The 26,309-nt window shown below is 36.7% G+C and overlaps 1 protein-coding gene across 3 annotated transcripts in view; it reads right to left on the bottom strand.

Annotated features, from left to right (window-relative positions):
* The window catches only part of Tcf12 (transcription factor 12), a 251,645-nt gene that overhangs the window by 132,508 nt on the left and 92,828 nt on the right, over positions 1–26,309 (bottom strand). For all 3 annotated transcript variants that reach the window (XM_075965303.1, XM_075965304.1, XM_075965305.1), the window contains exon 5: positions 11,715–11,817. In XM_075965303.1, coding sequence (XP_075821418.1) covers positions 11,715–11,817 — 103 coding nt within the window. The remainder of the gene's footprint in view (positions 1–11,714; positions 11,818–26,309) is intronic.

Here is a 26,309-nt window from a genome sequence, read left to right as displayed (position 1 = left end):
AAATACCCATACACACAATATAAAAATAAATCATTTTTAATGTAAAAATAAAAGTGCAAGGTACCATTAGCCTAAATCAAAGATCAATCAGACATTCTGGGGGATATTCTATAATTGCTGTCAAATAAGAAATGAACAAAAAGGGATAAATCATGTTAATCCTCAATTTTCTTTCCAAACATTAAAAAACAGAAACAACAAATTAATCTTAGCTCACTATTTAAAAAAAAAAAAACCTCACTTGCATCCAGAGAATAAGAAAAAGTTCTAGCATACCTATTTATTTGAAGTCTCTATCAGTGCCTACTTTATCAAAGTCATGACATTAAGTATCAAAGATATAAAACAATAGAAAAATCAACCAAACTATATTATGAAACCAATACTTATATCTGAAAAGAAGTAGGAGATGCAAACATTGGTGTTCTGTCAAGTTTTAGTCAATGTTTAGAGAAGTAATGCTTTCTAAAAGTACTTATAAAGATTAACCCTCGCCACACTATTTATCCTACCATTGCTTCATGTTGTGGAACAATCTTTTTATACACTGTGAAGATGTGTTGCTCTCTTTGGTTTAATAAAGAGCTATAAGAAATATGGGCTAATTTAAGTTGTAAGAACTAGTTAATAACAAGCCTAAGCTATAAGCCAAGCATTTATAATTAATAATAACTGTGTGTGGTTATTTAGGAGCTGACTGGCAGGATAGAAAAGTCTGCCTACTGCTTCAAATTAAATTTTAACTGTTTTGAAAACACAACAATACATTTAATCACTGTGTGCAATGCTTTTCACTGGGTGACACACTCTGAGATAGTTATCAACCACAACCACTTCCCCAATAACAAACTCCCAACGAAATGATAAACTAGAAGCCATGGAATATCTCCACATGTTAAATAGCATTAAAATGGTCACTTGTTATTGAAATAAATATGCTTTCAAAAAAATCATAAAAACAAATACTTATAGGTTAAAATACAGTTTTTAATAAGTTCATAACTGAAGTCTTCTATTTCTATGGAGAGGGTCATTACCAATGTTAAGGATTGTTTCAGGTCTAGAGACATTTACTTGTTTGTGTTATCTAGCAGGCAGATACTCCCCTAGTGTACTCTTTCTTTAAAGATTAAGGACAGCCACTCACACAGGGCCAGATAATTTAAAAAATACACAGTATCACAGGCTTATACTAGAAGATATAGACACATTACAAATAAAACAGCACTTACTACCAAGCAATTTATCTGAAGTTGCAGATATCAAAGGCAAACTGATCTTTTTGATTAATGAAAATAAAGCTAATGTCATTTTGCGCAGGCAAAAATTTGTGGTGATAAGTGACACACTTAGGAATCAAGAATCACTGGTATAACTGAGTTGTTAGTTTCTAAGACATTAGGATGGCAAAAAAAAAAAAATGGAATTCTCAGGATACTAATATGCAGAGATCTGTGACTCCCTTTTAGCTAATTTTATATTTATTGTTTTCTTTTCTTACTCAACAAAAATGTACCAGAACATAAACTGTGAACTGTATCATTTTTCTTCTTGAGACAGGGTCCCACTATGTAGCACAGGATGATCTAGAACATGCTATGAAAATCAAGCTGGCCTTAAACTCACATAGAGCTATCTGCCTCTATCTACTGAGTACTGGGATTAAAGTGTGCACCACTACACATTAGGAATTTATTTTGTATAAACTGAAATTTCAGTGATGATAACATCTGACGCTCCTAACCATAGTGTTTAGTACACAGAAAGCAATCAATAAAATGTGAAGACAGGTAATACTTCAACTTTTACAAGAGAAATATTAGTCTATGCAACACCAAATTAATCTTAAGGAAAAAAAATGAATTGTCTACCCACACTATTTTCTCAGAAAATCAAGTCCACCTGAACTTTTTGAAAGGATGGAAGCTCAACTGCTACACTCCTAGAGTATAGCAATGTTAGCGTGCCAAAGTGTTCACTGCAGTTCCTTCATTCACATAGCTATTGAGATCAAGTTCCAAGCTTGACAACAGCTGTGGGCATTCCATAGAAACCTGTTCATTATTCCCCTAGTTATGAGCCAAAGCAGGGCTATCTACCTGCAAGCAGGGCTAGCTCAAGAGTCTGACCCTAAAAATGCTAGTTGAGGCACAGTTCTTTTACACTGCAGTTACCCAGATGGCTACAAAGTCAGAACACTAGGAAACTGAAGTACTGCCAGAGCACAGGGCAAGTGTGGTACTGAGAACTTTCCAGTCCATGGTTCCCTATCCCTCTCTAGAGAGCTGAGTCCTTAGATGTCAGAAACCTGTGTTTCTGGACAGGAAACTTCCAGAACAATTCTCATTCTCAGTTTTGAAGAGTGAAAGCATCAGTGCAACTCCTTTCTTTCCAATTCCATTAGGAAAGCACAAGCTACAAACTCCAGGTGTGCTGTTATAATTACCCAGGATTTTTATTCTTCTATGGCATGGAAAGTAAAGGAGTGACCACTTGTTCATGTGGCCCTTTGGGGTGATTCTTCTCTTTGGCCCTCTCCTACTTACAAAGTGTTTTATTCTTTTCAAGAAAAATAAGCAAAACCACAAACCTATTCCACTACTCCATACAGACAAAATGCCAAAGTAAGAAATCCTTGAATCTTCTACCAAAAGCACTTGCCACCACACTCTCCCAATTAATCCAAAACATCTTTCTAAGCCTCACAACAAATCTCTAAGAAGATCTAGAGGCAAGTCTATCCTGAAACTAACTAGTTTTCAGTTTTTCCATGCTTCTTTGTCATCTTCACACTACCTGACCATGCCTATGCGCACAAAGCAAGAGCATGGTCCTCTTTCCAGCTATCCAGATATTAAATATCTGCAAATAGAATTCTGTGGAGTAAAAACATCTTCATAAACCACTCAACAAAAACTACCACTGTTTTGAACTGAGACTGGTTACTTGTACTGCTTACTTTTTTCCTGCTGTGTGCACTACCAATGCTTGGAAACATTGCTTTCAAGCATACTATTAGACACTAATTAGAAATATTACCCTTCTGTTTACCATGAAGGCACACTCAGAGATATGTAGCTTTACAATCTGCTGGACAACTCAAGTGATTTTCACTATTTCCAATGTACAGAGGTGGTCTACTACAGAGTTGAGATATTTTCACTATTATTTTTCTTGAGTGAATTTCTCTATCAACAGTTTGGTGGCTATTCTATCATGTTACTTCTAGAGTTCAATGTAGACATGTTTATTTTCTCTGAATGGGAAACCACCATGTCTGTGTGTAACCCTAATTTATGATGATGTGAAAATGATCTCAGAGAATACTGAATCACAAAAAAATAAGCACTGGAGGGGCTGGAGAAATGGCTCAGTGGTTAAGAGCACTGACTGCTCTTCCAGAGGACCCGGGTTCAATTCCCAGCACCCACATGGCAGCTCACAACTGTCTGCAACTCCAGTTCCAGGGGATCTGACACTTCACACCAATGTACATAAAATAAAAAAAGTTAAATAAACCATTAAAAATATTAAAAAAAATAAGCACTAGAAAATTTTCATAGAAAATTGAAAGCCAAATGAAGTTGGTGAGAATAATTTCTGTTTCTATAGGTTACACAGTAATATTTAAGAATTTATCTCAATATAAATATGAATAATATATGAATAACTGGTTATGATAAATGATTTAAACTAGTCTGTCTAATTACTTAATAGCTCACCATGCCATAGGTTTAAGTTACTAAATATAAAAACAAATTAATTATCAAGAAAAGGGAAACAAATTCAAATATTCTTACAAAGCAATTGAAGTTAAAAAAATTATAGAATTAAAGATCACAAATTTTAAAAGATCACTCTATTTACAATATCAATAAATCATCGCTGTGCATTCACCAAATTGCCTTATAGAATACTTTAAAATGACTATTCTTTTCATTAAAAGCAAAATATCCCTATCTTTTCCTTTTTTTTTTTTTTTTTTTTTTTTTGGTTTTTCGTGACAGGGTTTCTCTGCGGATTTGGAGCTAGCTCTGTAGACCAGGCTGGACTCGAACTCACAGAGATCCGCCTGCCTCTGCCTCCCGAGTGCTGGGATTAAAGGCGTGCGCCACCATCGCCCGGCTCTATCTTTTCTTAAAACAGAATCTTACTGCTTTTATACCAGCTGACATCTTAGCCCTTCTAGCTTTCTCCACTGGCCTTACAGACTTGCCACAGTTACAAATGCCCCAGAAAGAGTGCCCACTGGGGGAGCATGACCCTCTGCTCAGTCTGCATGCATCAGTGACTGCACAACAGACACATGCACCCTACAGTCACATTAACTGACACACAGAAGCAAAGTAAAAAAGTCAAGATGTGGATACTTCATGTTCAGCCTCTTTTTAAGCAAAGACTGATTTGTTCTGCTTTAGATTTCATAATTTTTTTAAAAAAAGCATGACCCTAAGGACTCCTCCATATTGTTACCTATGATATAAAAAAATACTTTTAACTTCAACTTGTTATGCACACATTAATTGTGATGCAACCAAAAAACTAGTCTTTGTTTGCTCCAAAACAAAAATTTTGTATTTACTACTAGCTTTTTTTTTTTCTTTTTTCTTTTTTTTTTTTTTTTTTTTGGTTTTTCGAGACAGGGTTTCTCTGTGGTTTTGGAGCCTGTCCTGGAACTAGCTCTTGTAGACCAGGCTGGTCTCGAACTCACAGAGATCCGCCTGCCTCTGCCTCCCGAGTGCTGGGATTAAAGGCGTGCGCCACCACCGCCCGGCTACTACTAGCTTTTTGTATACATTCAAAGTATAAAGTATAAATACTTCTAACCAAAATCCAAGGTGTTTTGATAAACTCAGCAGAACCCTTAAAAAACAATCAAGGGAAGTTATGCATTAGCTTACTGGTGTTTTTCTCAACTTAATTTTCAAGAACACATTCCCTATTTTTCCCTTCGGTTAGCTCAAGAGGCTTGAAGAGGTTGTTTGCCTAAAATACCTAGCCCTGGGGACCCAGAACAGCTTCACCTAGACCTTTACATAATTCCTGTGGAAACAGCTTCCTGCAGCTGGTAAAAACCTGACAATTGCTTTGGAGCTTTCTAACTAAGAGTAGAATTTTAAGGGAAGGAAGATAATTCTTTACAGCCAACCTAATCTTCAAATCTTGTCTCTTACCAAGTAAAAGGCAGATATAAACAAAATTTATTTTTACAACTTTCTGCGCTCTCTCTCTCTGTGTGTGTGTGTGTGTGTGTGTGTGTGTGTGTGTGTGTGTGTGTGTGTGTGTGTGGCCATCTATCTTTTTACTTCATAGGGAAAGAGGAGTGTGTGTCAGGGATCACATCAAGCTCATGGCTACAGTAATATGGGATTTATTTAATGAAACAAAAAATTAAACTGAAGGTTAGAATACAATTTTCAATAAAATACTAAATAACCTTTATTTAAAAATTCAGGAATCATCATTACAACTCTAAGCAGTGAGTATGAGTCATTATAGTGGAGGAGGTATGATCTGATAATGTTACCCTATAACTTTTTCAAATTAAAATGGTCGCCAAAATGTTCAACTGTGTGCTAAGTTGCTTCCCTCCAATTCAATGCATTTAGGTAACTTGCAAAGGTTGTTTAAAAAAATTCAAAAATCCTTTAAGCTTTTGTTCTTCAGTAACCAAATAGCCACAGCAACTGCCATTCACTCTATTACAGATAGAACACAGAAGAGCCTTGGTTTTTGAGCTCATATTCACTGGGCTGGGATTAGGCACAGACTCTCGCTGCTATTTTTCATATTTATAGAAAAGGGTGTGACAATGCAGGTCGTAAGATCATATCCTTTCAAAAATCTGGAGTGAATCAACATTGAGAAAGCATAAAAGAGTCATTTGTGAAACAGTATGAAGTCAGATGTTAAGTCATTCTGATTCCTCTAAACAAAATTATTTTTATTTTCATTACGCCAGCAAAGAAATTTCACATGTATCAAATCATTAGGGTAAGAGTTCTGTTGTAGTGTAATATTTTGATGATACTACATTTATTAAGGTTATATAATACTTCTGGGTTTATTATTAATTTCAGTGTGAGCAATATCAATTGAACAAAAAAGTTTTTCTTGAAAGTTGGTTCTCTGAAATACCCAATGCATAGAAAAAGTACCCCCTCCTCCCCAAACCCCACAAAAATCTATTTTAATTACTTATATGAAACAAAACAATGGCTATTCTCAGCTGAAAGTAGAGACTTGACAACAGTGCACTGCACTACTGGAGCACTGGGACTAAGTGACAAAGATGCCTAGAACGAGTTATAGAAACACCCAAAGCAATCTGATGGAAATGTGCCACCTTTTCTTTCTTCTGGTTTTTTTGAGACAGAGTTTCTTCTCTGAGCAGCCCTGGCTGTTCTGGAACTCGCTCTGTAAATGAGACTAGACTCAAACTCACAGAGATCTGCCTGTCCCTGCCTCCCGGTTAAAGGTAAGCACCACCACTGCGCAGTAAACACTGTGCTACTTTACTTTGCATTGACTTTTCTTTATACAGCTAGAAAGTACTTTCTGGCACGTGTTCTATAGAAAACTATAGTTTTCCAAAGCTTAATGGTGTTTTTTATTTATTAAAAGTCTTGAACACATCATATAAATCTGGATGTAGTTGGCTAACCAAGGAAAAATAGGCTCTTGTTATTCTGAAAGTTTTAACAAACAAAAGAACAAGCTGAGCCTCTTAAAAAAAAAAAAAGAACTGACAGAAAATACTGTCTGAGGTTATTTGACTATGGAACCTTTGTTCATGATTACTTGTCAAGTTCAAAATGCAGATAATTATGGCTAGGAACTGCTGGCCTAGTCAAATCCTTGAAGCACTGTAACGAAAAAACAAGCACCTCTATAAATGGGCAGCTTACGTTAACTGGGAGACTGGCTTTCTTACTTTCAGTTTTGCCATTTACTGGCTTTATGGCTTCAAATACACATGTAATTTCCTTCTAACTCTGTTTCAGCATTTGCAAGACAGAAATTATAATGCTAATTTCAGTCTTTTCCAGGACAACATTATGGAATCTTAAAACCCAAGAGCTACTGAATACATCCAAGAACCCAAGCAAACCCTAACTGAAACATAAAGGCTGATTACAGGTCCTAGTTTTCAACTCTCCAGTGCCCCTATTCTACCAAATGTTAATGTCACTCTTCCAGAGAATACTAACAAAGCAATTCTAGAGGAAGAGAAATAAGTGCCTTAGAAAAAAGAAAAATTCAAAATGACCTGAAGCTTTGTCTTCAGTTTATGACGCACTTGTACATGTCCTCTTAAATGAGCAAAGTGAGCATGGAGGAAAAGAAAGGGCTGCAGGCCGGGCAGTGGTGGTGCACGCCTTTAATCCCAGCACTCGGGAGGCAGAGGCAGGCGGATCTCTGTGAGTTCGAGGCCAGCCTGGTCTACAAGAGCTGGTTCCAGGACAGGCTCCAAAGCTACAGAGAAACCCTGTCTCGAAAAACGGAAAAAAAAAAAAAAAAGAAAGAAAGAAAGAAAGGGCTGCAGATATTCATTCCACATCACCTGAGGAATAATCCACTTCTCAGTTCAATTCATTGGTGCTCTCTTCACCCAAAATATTTCCAATCAATAAAACAACTGCTTTTTTTCTGTTTCTTGTTTTTCAAAATTGGGTTTTTAAAGAGTTCTTTATGTGAGTGAATGTTTTGGCTACATATATGTGGACCAGAGGCCAGAGAAGGCTGTTTGTTAGCTCCCCTGGAGCTGCTATATGGATGACAGGAACCAAACTCAGGTGCTCTGCAATTTACTGCTGAGTTCTCCTTCTAGCCCCAGAAAACAAACTGTATGAAAATTATTGAGGGAATCAAGAGTGAAATGATAAGCCAAAGCTTTGAATACTACAATAGACAAAACCGTATGATGATATCACTGCAACTCAAGGCTATGGTCAAGACTCTGTTCACAGCTTTAGCAGAACTGTTTGCTACTAATTGCTTATGTGCCAAAAGAATATAGTCATTTATCTTGAAACATAAGAAAAGTATTCCACTACTGCATACTGACGAATCAAGAGGATAATTCTGAAATTCATAAAAAGATACACTGACATAGCTTTACTTCCTACATAAAATACTTCAAAATACCTAAATGAATATAGAAATCTGTTTTCTGTGGTAAATTATTAATTATCAAATCATTACCAACGCTTGTTAGGCAAAAACCTCATATTCTCCTACACTATTACACTTGTGCAAAAGAGACTCCCTTGTAATTCATCTAGTATGATCACTCAATATATCTGGGTGTCTTGACGGTTCATTTACTGCATATCATAGCTTGCTGAATTTCCTGCTGCTCTAGGAAACTGACTAATTTAAGAAACGTTCATATCCAAAACAAGTACTACTATGTACATCACTTTTTTAAGATGCCATACTGAGGTGCTCATCTGATCATTTTACTGGGGGGGAAATGGTAAAGAGGGGTAAATCAGACAATGCCAATGGCTGGCAAATCCTTTGACTATATTTACCTAATTAATGACTGAAGAATTATTTCTCCCCTTCTCCTTTAAATATAAAAAGAATACTTTAAAATTAGGCACTTAAGATATAGTGAATAACATGATCTGAACTACTGCACTGGACTCACTATTATACTAGGTAGTTCAATAAATTCTTTTCCCATTTGAATAGTGAAAAAGATCAGTCTGTTTACAAGTCTTACTTACAGACTTACTTTAGATATAGATTTTACCAAACAGGGATAAACTTTAAAGGTATTCTAATAATTCTCCACTTTTGGGGGGGAAAAAAACCAGTAAGTGTATGTTCGTAAAGGCCACAAATGAGGAAATATAAGCTCAAACTGAATTATGGGAATATTTTTTAGTTAACAGCTGCTCAGAAGTGACTGAAATATATATCTACTAGAGACTTCATTTGTCTCTCACAATTTTAACAGTTACCTTGGCCGAAAACTGTGCTAAAGATGTAATTCCACGAGGTGTGCACCATCTCTATAGGCAAGTCTGAAGGTAAGAATACATTCTAGAGGGACCATGAATTAATATACCCAAGAGATGCCCTATCATACTACAAAAACATTTGTTCAACTATGTTCATAGCAGCATTATTTGTAATTGCCAGAACCTGGAAACAACCTAGATGCCCCTCAATGGAAGAATGGATAAAGAAAGTGTGGAATATATACGCATTAGAGTACTACTCAGCGGTAAAAAACAATGACATCTTAAATTTTGCATGCAAATGGATGGAAATAGAGAACACTATCCTGAGTGAGGTAATCCAGACCCAAAAAGATGAATATGGTATGTACTCACTCATTAGTGGATTCTAGCCATAAATAAAGGACACTGAGCCTATAATTCATGATCCCAGAGAAGCTAAATAGGAAGACGAACCCCCCCAAAAACCACATGTAGTTATGCTAGATATTGGAAGTAGACAAGATTTCCAGGCAAAAATTGAGAGCTTGGAAGTAGGGGTGGGACGGGGGTAAGGGGAGATGGAGAGAGAGAAGTGAGGAGAGGATGGGGAGAGCTTGGGGGAATGGGACAGTTGGGATGGAGGAGGAGTGGATATGGGGGCAGGGAAGTATATAACTTAATTAAGGGAGCCATTTGAGGGTTGGCAAGAGACTTGACTCTGGAGGGGTTCCCAGGTGTCCAAGGAGATGTCCCCAGCTTGTTCCTTGAGCAGCTGAGGAGAGGGCGCCTGAACTGGCCCTATACTATAGCCACTCTGATGAATATCTTGCATATCACCATAGAACCTTCTTCATCTGGCGATGGATAGAGATAGAGACAGAGACCCACATTGGAGCACTGGACTGAGCTCCCAAAGGTCCAAATGAGGAGCAGAAGGAGAGAGAACATAAGCAAGGAAGTCAGGGCCACGAAGGGTGCGCCCATCCACTGTGACGGTGGGGCCGATCTAATGGGAACTCACCAAGGCCAGCTGGACTGGGACTGATGGAGCAGGTGATCAAACCGGACTCTCTAAACATGGCTGACATGGAGGGCTGACTGAGAAGCCAAGGACAATGGCACTGGGTTTTGAACCTAGCCTGTTTGGATGCTCACCTTCCTAGACCTGGATGGAGGTGGGAGGACATTGGACTTCCCACAGGGCAGGAAACCCTGACTGCTCTTTGGACTGGAGAGGGAGGGGGAGGGGGAATAGGGGGCAAAGGGAATGGGGGGAGGAGGAGGGAAATGGGAGGAGGGGAAAATTTGTAATAATAATAATAACAATAATAAAAACAAAATGACAGCCTCAGTTAACATCAATTTTCACTTGCCCTGTTACACACAGTATAAATAAAAGCTGCTTGAGGGAAAAATTAAAATAAAAAAGCAATTTTTAAACTGAGTAACATTTTACCTTGATGAAAGATTCAACAGAAAATTAAAACAAAAATGTAGAAATTTTCTTGATGAAACTATTGTTTTATTTTAAACGTAATTATGGGTTTTACCTGGAGTAACCCACTTACCAGCATAACTTTTATTTGCACTTATGTTGAAAGCCAGTGGTTTTCAGCACACGTTTTACTGCTTATACAGGTCTTGTGTCATACTCAATGATTCTGGCTTTAGACTATCAGTTGCCATAGGCAAAATCCACACTAGAATATCAGATTCTCACTCCTCAAAACTAGAGAAGAAGAGAAAACAAAGACTGCACACAGCAAGATCCCTTACAAAGCATCTACAGACCACCAGCACTTTGGATGGAGTAACCTACTTAGATTTACATGATTGTGATGCAAAAGGTCAATTCTAAGATCACAGTGTAACCAACCCTTTAGAGGTAGAATGGTGAAATCAATGTCCATCACACAAACCATGTGTATTTATCTGATGTCAATGACAGTTAATACAAGAGATTACATAAAGCCCTCAGAATGTGTTCAGCTACAACATAAACAAGACCAAAAAAAAAAAATGCTGTTTCAAGGCATAGATTTTTTTTTTCAAACAGATTTTCTAAGAAGGTTAAATACTGCCTTTTAAAAAGGAGTGATAACTAAACCAAGAGGTTTGACCGGCATAAAACAAACTGGACAAATTCAAATTATCACTTAAGAAAGTGCTCTGCATGTGACAGGAAGAGACAGAAAGGATGATCAACAAGAAAAGTGGTGACAAAACATAAAGATCAGGTGTAGGTAAGAAATCACACCCTTTAAATTTCACTTCACTTGCAGACAAACTTTTACATATCTCAATAAGAATCTACATGCTTAAACAGACCCTATATGGTGTATAAATGAAATATTTCTTATCAAATAGTACCCAAAGAAAAAGGATCCAATGTAAGTTAAATTTGTGGAAGTCATTATTCTGTCATATTTTTAACTAATACATAAATATTTATAATACAACAAACAGTAGTAAACCACAAGTGTCCTTGAAAGAATGCTTTTCTAGCCCAGAAAACTGGCAGAAAAACATCACAGAGTCATGTCCTAAACTAAGAGAACACAGCTACTTCCCTTTATCCACTCTTAGTACTGCTCTAAAGGAAAGACCCCAAATTCCAGATGTTAGTTCCTTGAGTTGAAGTAAGCAAGGAGAACCTCGATTCCTCTAGCAACAAGGGAGCTTTACTTCATATATTTAAGTAGGACATGGTAATAGAAAGGGTCTCTGAGCACAGACACTTACATAGAGTCACCAACTTACCTATCAGATTTGAGTTCATAAAAGGTGTTGGAGACAAGCCTTCATGGGCTCCTAATCGACTGTCATTCAAGTGATCGCTGTAATGAGGGCTGTCTGTGAAACCCTAAGGGGAGAAAGAACAACAATGTTAAAGGGAGAACAATAGCACTTACCTTATTAATGCACAGGTTTACACAGGGTCTCCAAACTGAGCTTCTTATTTGTCATTCACAGTACTTAATAGCACTTGCCTCCAAGCCTAATGGCCCAAATTCAATCCCTGGAATCCGCATTACAGAAAACAAAAATTGACTACTGCAAGTTATTCTCTGACTTTCATGTGCTAACCTCAGCAACCCAACACCCTCCACTCACAAAAATGAGTCAATAAACAAAATTTACTTAAAAAAATTCCTTATGCTCTTAAAGGAAAACAAGTTTTTGAAAACAAACACAAACATTAGCCCACTGTCTTCAAAGTTCTCAATGCTTCCAGTGAAAAGAAAGGCTATAAATATTCTACAGACCATCACTGAGATCATCTAAGACCTCAAATCATGCAAAGGGAAAGATCTTTGGACATGCTCCCATTGCATCCAGAAGGACAGTTCTAGCTCAATCAGTAGAGCATGAGACTGGAATCTCAGGGTCGTGGGTTTGAGCCCCATGTTGGGCGCCCAAATAAAGCACAATTCATAAAAACCTCAGAGACAGACATTGGGGTTCACCTTAAAGATCAGAAAAGCAAAGCAGCCAGTCACTGGCTTTTACCTCCACCTCAGTCTGAAAATAGTGATCCTTGCCTCCAGGACACCTCAGAATCAGACTGAGACTAAGAGCTGCCTCTTCCATCTTATAAGCTTCTCTAGCTGTAATTAAGGGTGTCATAATTTTAAGTTATCAGAGGGCACCAATACCACCTGGTATCTATAACAAACTAGTGTGGCTAATAGGATTAAAGGTGTGTGTCATTGCTGCCTGGTCTCTAAGGCTGGCCAATATGGCTGTTTTACTTTTTCTGATCCTCATGCAAGTTTTATTTATTAAAATACAAACACCAAGTTCCAGGAACTATGTAGAAAAATCCTGTCTCCAAAAAAAATAAAATAAAATAAAAGTGGGTCTTCCCACTACAATTAAAAGGAAAAAAAATGAAGAAAAAAAAACCCAGAAAACATACTACCAAGCTGTAATGCATTAGAAAAATGCTTATCTTCACCTATTCCTCCTTAGTTACCATTCTTACAAAGGCAGGTAATTACAGGCTGAACTTAAAATGCTTTAAATTATTCACAATAAGTAAACTGGAAATATATCCATTCTTAAATGTAGAACAAATACAGAACAAAATTAGTATGATAAGATCGACTCATGGAATCTGGACCATATAAAAAAGGAAAATAACAAAATAGCTCATTAAATCTATAAGCCTGAAAAGGAAATTATAAATGCCATAAAATAATAATGCTAAGAATATTTCATGGCAGCTATTATATTTCTCTTACCTTCTAATACATTTTCTTAAAGGCAAGGCTAGAACAGAAGAAATTTTCCAAAAGTCTCAGAGGGTTACAACTATTCTGATTCTCAGGTTCCCACACACAACACAGCACTGCCTCCAAATCTGGAGTGTTTCTAGTTAATTTTTTAAAACTTCAGGTGATAATAAGTCCTCTGATAACTTAAAATTATGACAGCAAAGATGATTAAAAGTGAAGAGAAACCAACAAAAACAGAACGTGCCTGCCTGACTGAGACCATTCAGCATTTCTTGGGGCTGTATCACTGAACAATTTATCATTCTCCTGAGTGCACCTTAGCATTTAAGAAGACATTAAAGAAGCAGAAACAGACTTCACTTTCTTTGTGGAATGAGGTATTAATTCAACCAGAAGGCTATATTCCAAGGGTTAACTAACTGTTGAATCATTACAACTGCTTATAGATGGCACATATGACTTCCACTGTTCAGTAACTTCAAACTGAATGGGTTTCATTTTTGCCTATAATAGAATTGGTGATACATGTGTCAGACAATCAAAAGTTAAAATGATATTTTCAACATGATAATGGCTGTAAGAACATACGCTGGTGACCACAATCATAGTCCAATCTGCCATACCCAAAGAGATGTACAAAATAGGATGGCATTGATGAGTCATTCCTTGGAGTTTACTTTTATTTTAAAAACAAACACTGTACAAGTACTAACTAACATACCATGATCCAATATACCTCAGTATTCTTTCTGTCACCCCCTACTCACTGCCATTCTTAGGCAGTGTGAAAACAAGGCATTACAGCCTATATACTCACTGAGATCTGCTGAGGCTATAAAGTGGTATGACTCTAGAAAAAGGCTAATTTTCAGTCATATTATTCCATAACAGATGAATAAAATAAATATATGAAAATTAAGAATTCCAGTTAAAACTCAAAGCAATTAAAATATTTTCAACGTCTGTATTTACCTATATATTTCAAAGTAAACAGCGAGTAGCACAGCTCAATAAATAAAATGTATTCTATAAGATCACTTCCTACTTTATGCTCACTTTATGTTGCATAAACCTAGAAAGGTTAGTCTTTGCTGTAATAAGAAAATAGACTTAAAATGATGAATCAAAGCTGCTTCAATATTAACTAATTTAAGCCACACAAAATCACTTAAAATTTTTATACATAAGCCCTAGCACTCAAAATCCAGTTGATATATCAATCAATCAATCAATCAATCAAAGATTAACAAAGTCTTTCTTTTCCTAAGCTCAAGTGGTTTTCCTATCTCAGCCTGAATAATTGTGACTTTTATAGGTATGTGCTTATCACCTTTTAGCAAAAAACAAATATTTTTTGTTTCATTTTACATATCAACCCCAATTCCCCCTCCCTCCCCTTCTCCTGCCCCTCTTACATCCTCCCTATTCCACCCTTCTATCAACTCCTCAGAGGAGGAAAGGCCTCTCTTGTGGAGTCAACAAAGTCTGGCATACAAAGTTGAGGCAGGATTAAGGCCCTCCCCGCTGTATCAAGAGTGAGCATGAACTTAGAGAATGAGTTCCAAAACACCAGTTCATGCACCCAGGATAAATCCTGGTCCCATTGTTGAAAAAAATTTTTAAATCTTAATATTTAGGGGGCTGGGGAAAAGAGCTCAGTAAATAAGAACACTTGATGTTTAAAAAAGAGAACCTGAACCAGGTAATGGCCAATATCCATCTGAGGAGGCATCTCAGGAGGCAGAGTCAGATGGATTTCAGAGTTCAAGGTCAGCCTGGTCTAGAGTGCAAGTCCAGAACAGCCAGGGCTACACAGATAAAACCTGTCTGGGGAAGTGGAGGGGAGTAAGAGGAGTGAGTTTTCAGCACTCATATAAACAAAGCCATGAATAGTAGCTGTGCACACCTGTAACCTTAGTACTACCGGAGACACAAGATCCCTAGGGCTGCTGGCCATCAGTCTAGCTCCAGATTCAGTGAGAGATCCTGACACAAGGTAATAGGGCAGAGAGTGATGGAGCTAAGCATCCAGTGTCCACCCCTCCACATCTTCATGCATATGCACATTTCTCCCTCCCTCTTCCTTTTAATTTTAAAAAATATTGTGTGGAAGCCGGGCGGTGGTGGCGCACGCCTTTAATCCCAGCACTCGGGAGGCAGAGGCAGGCGGATCTCTGTGAGTTTGAGGCCAGCCTGGTCTACAAGAGCTAGTTCCAGGACAGGAACCAAAAGCTACGGAGAAACCCTGTCTCGAAAAATAAAAATAAAAAAAAAAAATATTGTGTGGAGCTGGCAAGATAGTTCAGGATTATGAAAACACAAAAGAAATTTCATCTAGTACAAAAAAAAAACCTGCAACCTAATCCACTACCAGAAGAAAATGATCTGTATGAACATGTGTATTCTGCTTAGTTCAATCAAACTGTCAACAAGTTTAAGAGCACTGCATTAAAAGAATGAGTGTAAGATTTAAAGTGCAAGTAAAATGGTAATTCTGTTCTTTGAAAATATTTTCTAATTCAGGCATTTAGTCCAAATTGGTACTATCTTATAATTTGTCAATGAAAGATTCAGAAGTTACAAAAATGAATGAATGCACACAGTACAGAGTTTTCAGAACAAACAGGCTAGCCTTCCTTTGATATTCAACTGCTCACAGTAGTACCTTTTTTTGTTTCATTTTTATGTACTTCCTAAGAGATTGGAAAGTGTACCTCTTTAACATTAGGGCTCATAGCAACATAAGCTGAATGCGCACGTGTGTGTGTGTGTGTGTGTGTGTATGATCAACATGGCAATTCTCAGTATTAAAGAGAACAAGTGCATTCTCTTTTACTGCCTGTCTGTTCTAATTTTTTTCAATGTGTACTGCCAATCTCTATCTCAGACGTCAACATAAATGCTTGTCAACACTGTCAATCTCTTTCCTTCTCTTTATGTTTCCTCTCATTTTCTTCTTACCTATCCCTTACATCCTGTATATTTATCTGTCTTATCATGTCATTTTAATAGTTACTAATGAAATTAAAGTACATATGGATTATATGCACATAATATCATATTAAACAGTCCACTATTGTAGGCTACAAAATGAATAAAGCAATCCTTGTGTTTAAACAGCTCACAGTCTGGAAAAGAAGATCTCTCTCTCTCTCTCTCTCTCTCTCTCTCTCTCTCTCTCTCTCCCTAAAACTAAACTATGATACATCACAGTCTCCAAGGTCTTATTAGTATTACTAAATTCTCATTAGTACAAAGGACAGGAAAACAAGACCAGAAATTTTAAACTGAGCACAATCACCCTATCAAATTTCAAAGTAAATTCTCCGTACAAAAACATAAATAGCGTAGATGACCAAATGTCAGCACAGCTTCAAATGGGAACATCAAGGCACAAAGTAACTTTCAGGCAGGTAGAAGGCATCACAACTTGTTACAGGACACTTAAAGCAAATGAAGCATATTGATAATTAGAAAACAATTAGATAATGAGAATGAACAAAGCTCTGGCCATGTTCATCACAGTTAATTTTTATTGAGTGTCTTCTGTGACTTAGTTTTTAAGGGATTATATGTATCCAATCTGACAGAATGTTAATGTTAGCCACTTAAAAAAAAACTTCTGTATCAAGAAATCTGATAAAAGGGTAGTAAGCATGTTAATGCAGGATCATTTCCACTGGTTAAGCCACTCTCATGTTATCAGAATATCTTAGCACTCAGAATCCCTTCATATAAACAAAACAAAATATCTACACCTTCACAGCAGATCCTTGTCCAACTAGCCCTTCACATAAACACCCAGTCCTGACTAACACCTTACCTACAGCCTAGCAGGAAACACTGAAGCCAAGGACCAGGCCAAACTATACCAGATTTCTAAACTACAGAAACTATTAGAAATAAATGTATCATTTTAAACTACTAAGTTTGTGGTCATTTAACAACATAAGGGAAAACTGACTCAAATAATAAAAAGATAAGAACTATAATGCGCAAATGCAACTCAGATGAAATGGACAAATGGCACATTTGTTAAGTTGTTCAAGTCAATCTTGTTTTTTTTTTTAAAAAAAAACTTGAATAGCCCTTTATAGACAAATTTAATTAAAAATCATTCCAGGCCTGGCAAGATTGCTTAGTTAGGTCAAAATGCTTGGTCAAGTCTAATGATCTGAGTCTGAGCCACAAAACTCACAAGCTGCCCATTGACCTCCATACCACATACACAATAAGTATGTTTTAAAAAATCATCTGAAAGAGAATTAAGGTCAATGTTATCTTTGGTAGTGATTCTATCAAAAACAAAAATAATATCAATACTACATGAATTCTTGCAGAAATATAAATAAGTAATTTTCCACTTATGGTTAGCATTATTGTTCTACCTAATTTTGACAAAGGCAATGAAAAAAGCAAAACCAATCAGAAATCAATTTCTCAGGCATGAACACCTGCAACACTGTAACAAACTGAATACATAAATACAAAAATCACACTCCACAACACTCAATGTTGTCTGCCTACAAGTATAAGGTTACTTTGAAATTAGAAAACAATAGTATTCATTTTCCCCATAAGAACACACTATAAAGAAAAACCATGAGAACAGGAGCAGAAAAAAACTCCAATGTCCACATTTATTAAATAGGCTACAGAAAGAGGTATAAGGAATTCTTTGATGTTTGCCCCTAATGACATACATACTTCAAACATTCTTCACCTACCAGGACAGGTGATACTTTATTGTTTGACAACAAAATAAGTTTCTAACACCAAAAATATATTCTCTTCTCTACAAAGCATCACATTGATTATACCATATTGGAGTACAAGTCTGAAGTGTCTTCCAGAGGTTGATCACTTGATGGCCTGCTGCATCAGCCATGTTCAAAGGTGGGGCTTTAGAGGAATGACTGGACTTACTAATGGGCTCAATGTTTGCTGAACTACTGAAGGGTAGAAACCTAATAGGTAGGATCCAAGTAAAAGGAATAGATTCTTGGGAAGTGCCCTTTGGGTGTTATATCTTGTTCCAGTTCCCATCAAGGAATTGTGGAGCCAAATACATCTTTGCTCCTTTATTTTCTCAGGTATTACAAAGCTTAATGTCATGTAGAATCATGAAAATAAATGGTTTCACTTGACAGTAGAAAGTTTAATGTATTGAAGGAGAACGCTTTAGAATAATCATTAGAACATGGGACAACATAAGTATGTCACAAAAGGAATACAAAAGGATAAAGCTAAGTCCTCCAGCAATCAAAATCTCCTTTGGGACTCTTACTTTGTTAAGGGTGCACATGTTTCAAAGATTTAAAGAAATGGGGCTTCTTTTTTTAAGAATGTACAAATCTACATTTTGTTATAAGAATGTAGGTCTAAGAATTGGATTACAGCATTGTCTCCTCAATAATCTCTAAGTACCAAGATATGTAAAACAATAATTTTTTCCAATTTTCAATAATTCAAAATTGCTGGGTGAGTGGTGGCAAACGCCTTTAATTCCATCACTTGGGAGGCAGAGGCAGGAGGATCTCTGTGAACTCAAGGCTAGCCTGGTCTACAGAGTGAGATCCAGGACAGGCTTCAAAGCGATAGAGAAACTCTGTCTTGAAAAAAAAACAAAAACCCACCAAAAAAATATCAAAATTTGTATTTCATGATTTACAGGATTTCTTGTTGGACATTTAAAAATCACAGTAGCCCACCATCATGTCTGGGACACACTCTAGGAATTCAAAATAGCTGCCTTTCCAAGGAAACATATAGAACTTGAAAGTTCCTGACAGGATTTTGCATCATAATGGATATATAACTTCTCATAGGACTAGACATAGAAACAGGAATAAACACTAACAAATTTTCAAATCAGTCTACCTATAATAAAACTTCATCTATTTAATTATCAAATAGAAGGAAAAGAATCTCTTTCCAGATAGGAAATTAAAAAAAATAGGAAGTCAGTTTGTTTAGACTGACTGATTGGTACTACAGCTCATTTTTTTACAACATATTAAAAAAATTTTGTAAGAAAATAATATAGTGAGGCTGGTGATATGGGTTAGTAGGTAAAGGTGGAGGAGGAAGAGTAAAATGAAACAAGAAAAAAAAGGAAATGCTGATGGTAGCATAACCTTAAATTTTCTAGAGTACTGTTCCTTAAAGTCCTGTACGATAAGAATGTGAAGGGTTTTTAAGGCCTCTTACACACTCTGACAAGTCAGCATGATAATGGGGCCAGTTAGTCATCAAGACTGGTTACCATTACTAGACCTACTCAAAACTTTGATGCCCTCATCTTCAAAATGAAAAGAATCTTAAAATGGCTTACTTGTCGAATATTCTGAAGATCAAAGCAAAATCTATAAAGTAGTAACTGTGATAAATGGAAACCCTTAGTTATTAACAAAAGTAAGCTAGTTAGTTATAAAAATTTGTTCAGCTAGAATCTATCCTACATTGTTTTTTTCATAAATAAGAGATCTCCAAACTCAGGAAATACTAAAGAGACTACTATCAAGATCCAGCTCAACAATTATAAAAAGAATATCAAAGATTAAAAATTAAATATACTCGAGTGCTACCTGGTAACTTTTGCTAAGTGGGTGTTCTGGAAGACTGAACAGATGTCTAGTAGCCAGTCTAGTATCTAGTAGATCTCTGCTACTGTATAATGGGCTAGACCTCAGTCACCCGCTGATTAGCTGTGAAGTCTAAAGAACCTAAGAGAGAACTGTCAAGGTCAATTTGTCCTAGTAAGGACTGTATAGGCATATAGACTTCAAGTCTCAACAGGCTTGCTCTAAGATTTGACAGACTGGAAAAAGAAACTTTGGCTGTCTTAAAACTGAATAGTAGAAGCCGGGCGGTGGTTGCGCACGCCTTTAATCCCAGCCCTTGGGAGGCAGAGGCAGGCGGATCTTTATGAGTTCGAGACCAGCCTGGTCTACAAGAGCTATTTCCAGGACAGGCTCCAAAACCACAGAGAAACCCTGTCTCGAAAAACAAAAAAAAACAAAACAAAAAAAAACCTGAATAGTAGGCAATTTAAAGTTATATGATTTCTTTTACCTTAAATCTGTGCTGGCAGAGATTTAAATGCTTACATACATCTCATAATCCACCTTCTCTTAAGAAAGAATAGATTCAATTCAGGCTGATGCTGTCTTGAATGGCACTAAGAATCACAACAATTACTCTCTAGACTCATTTAAACCTAACCTTAAAATATACACTTTCTCACCCACAGCTTTCTTCACATCTAAAACATGCTGAAGGAGCAGTTACATAACAAAACAGAGATTAATGGGAACATAGATGCAATACATGGAAAACACTTACTTTAATTCTGTCCCTTCTGTCTTGCTTTGCTATTTAACTGCTTCATCTCCTGTTTTGTACCTGAGATCAAGAGGCATAAAACACTATTTCAAAATTTGTGTGTCCTTTCTAATTAGTGCATTTGAACTTCCTACTAACCATAAAATCTGTGCCTTTCCCCTCAGAAAAATAAAAAAAGAGCAAATAATAAACAGTTTAGAGACTATATCTTCTGTTCTATAGTAAAGATGGTTAACACTAAGCTTTACCATCTGAGTCCTGAAAAATGGGCACAAGGAAAAGAAGCTATTTTCAGCTTTTCATTCTCACAAAAGGTTTTTTTAAAAAAAAAAAATTCAGCCATCAGGTAGTTAACACAACAAAAGCAAACTTGTCACATCCTAAAAACCACAGATAATTGAATTCCAGGGTTATCATTCTGTAGCAGGGAAGAGCCTGTATGATTCACTTCCCCAGCCACCTCCTCCTGCCAGCTGCCCCACAAATACTACTACCACCTTTAGTGAAATTTCTTTTCTTTCCATTACTCTGCAGTCTGGCTCCTATTGCCCTAAACCAAGTGTGATTTCATCCTAAGCAGATCTATGTAATTAATCTTCCCAGAGCATCCTATTTCTTGTCAATATTTCATGCTGGACCCACCTTTCACACCACAATAAACCAGTCCTTGTAAAGCGCTAGGCCATTTCCTATCAACGAGTCTATTTGAAATTGAGTCTAGTCCCAAAAGTATAGACTACATTTTCCCTAGTGAAAAGTTACCCCTCTTATTTCATACTATTCACCTACTAAGTAAAGATAGATTTCAAGAAAGTTGTTTCTATTCTATTCATACAAATGCTTGTTCAGCCTAGTTAATACTTCTCTCAATTATATCTTTCCTAACCAATAAAATTATTGTGATAAATATTTAGAGTGAGCAATAAAATTATTTTGAAATTATTGGCTACCTAATTATAACTCCCATCTTACTACCTAAAAGAGTTAAAAGTATTTTTCAAAAACTGCAACTGTTTAGGCACATGTGGCATATTTCTAAGCATACTTTCTGAACTCTTAAATATGCAATTATTTACCTCGAGCATTTCAAAAATTTGATGCATTTACCAGTTGCAGAATATTCCAAGTGGGGGCCATGCCAAAAAAAAACCCTTAAAGGCAAGAAAACTAAGTGAAGCCTGGGGTACAGCCCTACAATCCCAGCTACTCAGGAAGGTAAGGCTGGATGATTATAACTCTGGGCTACAAATAGGTTCAAGGCCAGAAGGGGCAACTTTAAGAAACAGTCTACCTCAAAATAAGATTATATATATAAGAATAAGTTTATGTGTCTGAGTATATGTCACACATATATATTTAGGTGCTCTCAGGCATCAGAAAAGACTGTGAGATCCCGATGCTCAAATTATAGGTGTTTTGAGCCACCCAATGTGGCTGCTGGGAACTGAACTCAGATCCCTGCAATAGCAGTCAAGTGTTTTAACCATTGAGCTTTCTCTCCAGTTCCAAAATAATGATTTTGAAAATAAAAGGCTGGAATACAGCTCAATGGTAGAGCACTTACCTAGTATGTGTGTAGCCCTGGGTTCAATTCCCAGTACTGAGGAACAGACTGTATTAATATTCTTATTTGCAATAGTGTTTCCTCATAATACTGAGTTCCCAGTAGGAAAAGAAGCAGAGAGAGTCTCTCTGTTCTATTAGCAACTACTAAGGCTTCTGCTATGACATGTAAACCTAACCAGGCCAATCCGAAACTACAGCCAGTATAACCCCTTTCTGTGGTCAAAACACTGCTAATACTCAACTCCCTGTGAACCCACTGCTAGAAGGAAGCAAAAGTCAGAACAAGTACTACAGAACTCAAAATGTGTCTACTACTCATCCCTTAGGAGAAAGTCCCTGGGGCTCTTGGGAAAAACTGTTCAGCCATTAGAGGCTAGGCTCATAACCTAAAAAGAAAAGTAACAAGTTCCTGAAATCACTCTGTGCTTAGTCACACACAACTGATAACTGAAGGACTTTATTTAAAGGCTAACCCATCAACACATAGCTGCTTTCCCCCTCTCTACTTATTGGCAAAAGCTTGAAGGCTGGTGATGTAGCCATTATTAGTGTGCATTCCATTTGTATCAATGAAGAAAAAAGGGATAAAAAGTTTGATGTAAAAAAAAATTAACTTATTCAGTATCACAAAGCAAGGTGTGAGGGGTGTCAGAAATAGACATTGACAGTACCATCTATCAACTGGATCAAGTTGGATATTGAACAACTAATTCTATGATTCTGCCTCATTGCACACTACTCTTGCTATGTAAATAACCCTGTCTCCTTTCTCCCCTCCCCTCCTTTTACTCCAAATGGGCTCAAGCTTGATAAATAGTCCAAGGTGACCTTGAACATTTGAACCTCCAACCTCTACTTCCCAAGAGCTGTAATCACAAGAGTGTGGTGCTACGGACCAAAGCCAGAACCTCACAGAAGATAGGAAAGTATTCTACCAACTAAGCACATCTTCAGGTGGCTAAGTAGCATCATGTTCCAAATTTTCTTTCACTAGCTGCAGGTCCCCTTTCTTGTTCTAACTTTCTACTTTCCCTGAAAAGTATGACAGAAAAATTAGGCCTACTCTTTGAATTAGGAACTTCTATGGCAAGGGGACTTAAAACACATTGGCAATGTGTAATATAGTCACAGGCCAGAGGCAAGGACTGATGAGTTAAGTGCAACCCTCCTTGTGTGAATAATGGAGTTACCTGACCAACCTCACTCTCTCCAAATCTGGCTTCTCCTCTGGAAAACAAAAGAACTGGGGCAAATGATAGCTAACACATTTTTTCAGTTGTGGAAATTCTACGAGACAGCAAATGACGAGGAAAGAAAAAAGCAAACTTGCAAATGATTGTTTTGTTCTGCAAAACACAATAAGAAAAAGGGGAAAAAAACCTAGGGGAAATTTGGAAGCACTCAAATTCTGTTCAAGACAATTCAAGTTCTTTGTAAAAATATTAACAAGAAAGATAAATAAATACCCACCTTAACAGCCACATGTTATGGAAAATAATCATGACTTTAAAAAAAGAAAAAACCTCATAGTCAGTAATGACATGAAGAAATTAATTTCCTATTATTGGTTTGCTAGCAGTGAGCCTATATAGACTTTTACAAAGAAGCAGTAAAGTATTTGGTCTATATATCAGCAGGTGAGTTCTGCATCTCATGCAGGCTGTGAAGTACAGACCTTAATGGTACATAGTAGAGTTTGGGCGAGGTTAGGTACCAGTGTGCAAAAGAACAGACAAAACCAAACAACATGGTCACTTGTAAGAGAAACAGAACCAGGTATCAGTCACATCTCAGAAACAGAATCTGTATTCAGGAAATATATGATGAAAATGCATACTGAATTATTTGATATTGAGATAAATCACTGGGAACAGTAATAGTTTCTATTTGTTGTATCAATAAGTGAAATATTTCATAGCTATAATATCCATTTTTATCTAAGCCCTTTAAGGTCTGTGTAAAACTACATAATTTTGAAGACAAAAAGAATCTAAAACAAAGTTGTCTTCTCTAAGGTCATATGTACAAGTTTTCAAGTCCGACCTCATATAAAATGCCTGAATTGGGTTCTTCTCTATCAGGAATTTGCATCTGTAAAAACACAGGGGGCCTGTTCCCTATTACTAAGACTACTATCTACTGTAAACCCCAGTCTTCCATCATTGTTCTTTCCTTTAAAAAAAAATTTTCATTCACTTTCTAACTTTTTTGTTTTGAAATTATAATTACATCATTTCCACCCTTCCCTTTCCTCCCTCTAAACTCTCACATATCGTCCTTCTTGCTCTTTCAAATGCATGGCCTCTTTTTTTCATTAATTGCTGTTATATGCAAATATGTATCTACATATACATTCCTAAATACGGCCTGCTCAGTTTGTATAATATTGTATGTATGTATTTCTTCAGGTATGACTGTTTAATACTGGGTGGCCTATTGGGGTGCTCTTCCCTGGAAAAGAACTTTTGTACTACTCTCAGTATTCCTTAGTTGTCTGTAGTTCTTTGTATAGGGTTAAGGAATTGTGGGCTTTTCTCCATCAACCACTAAATTCCATTAACCTAATATATCTGGTGATTTCCGAAATTTTGATTATATTTGACAAATAAGTACAGCACACCACACCTTCTATGGATAAAACATTGCTTTAGCAAACAACCGCTTTTTGAGACAGGATGTCTCTGTCTGGCTCTGACTGTCCTGGAACTCGCTCTATAGACCAGGATGGCCTTAAACTCAGAGAGACCCGCCTGCCTCAGCCTCCAAAGTGCTGGGATTAAAGGAAAACATCATCACTGCCTGACACTCTTTTTGTTTGTTTTGTTTTTGTTTTTTTGTTTGGTTATCTTTGTTGTTTTGTTTTTGTTTTTAGATTTATTTACTTATTATACAGTGTTCTGCCTGAATGTATCTTTGCAGACCAGGAGATGGCACCAGATCTCATTGCAAGTAGTTGTGAGCCACCATATGGTTGCTAGGAATTGAAGTCAGTACTGTTAAGCACTGGGCCAACTCTCTGGCCCCATTTTTTGTTTTGTTTTAATATTTTTAAATCATCATTTGACAAAAAAGACCTGTTTTAAACCAAGAAAGAAATGCATACTTGCAAGGGAAATTAATTTTATTTATATTTCTTACAGATCCAAAAGAAAAAAGTATTTTAATTACTGAGTAAGTAAATAATTATCATTTATTAGATTTATAAAGGAGCATCTCTTGTGAATGTAGTCATTCATTTGCAGCTGGTTTGATTAGACACAAACATCTACAAAGCGAATTCTAAAGATACAGAACAGTGCAAAACAGACCCTGACCATTCCATTTAATCTTTGTTACAACTTCATGAAGTATCTATCATTTTACAAAAGACTGAAGTATAGTAAATTTAAATAACCTGTCCAGAATAAAACTGATAGTAAGAAGGGGATGGATGGATAGATAGATAGATAGATAGATAGATAGATAGATAGATAGATAGATAGATAGATAGATACATACATACATACATACATACATACATACATACATACAAATCAATAATACGGCAGTCAACAAGAACAATCCAATTTCCTGACCTTTACACCTAGCACAGCCTTAAACAGAGAAAACATTTCTTGCACTAAAGGAGATAAAAAGACGTATAAAATCATGTTGCCTATACTTTTTATAGGTCTTCACTACGCAATATTTAAATCTTACTCATCTCTGGTGCTTTAACTTTGACAGATTTTTTTAAACTATGTCTTTCATATCATGGTACTCCTTTCATTTTTATGTTTGTTCTTCAGTAATAGTCAAACTATCAAGAGTGCACAGACAAGATAGAGGGCACAAGGGCTTCCACAAAAGCAGGGCTCCGTCCAAGAATATCTCAAGCCTAAGAATACTACATATGTCTATCTATCATTCCCTCTAACATCACCATTAAGTATCATATCTGCTCCAGTATCTTCATCACAAAAATCTCTTTGCTAGCTGGGTGTCTGTGAGTAACTCTAATACCCAACCAGAAACTTACCCACCTCTGTACTATGAGGCTACTTTTCAGGTCTGATAAGACCTGGAGAGGTCACATATAATAAAAACTCAGCTGGAGAAACTTTGCCTACTTCTGGAGAAGATGACCACAAGCAGTGAGACGGGTGTGTAGGAATGTGCCTGGGTTAAATAGGAAGCTGGGTGACACTAACAGAATCAGTTTAACTTT

This window comes from Microtus pennsylvanicus, chromosome 3 (genome assembly GCF_037038515.1).
Source record: "Microtus pennsylvanicus isolate mMicPen1 chromosome 3, mMicPen1.hap1, whole genome shotgun sequence".
Lineage (NCBI taxonomy): Eukaryota > Metazoa > Chordata > Mammalia > Rodentia > Cricetidae > Microtus > Microtus pennsylvanicus.
Note: the sequence above shows the minus strand (reverse complement) of the source record. Positions and strands in the feature narration are given on the sequence as shown.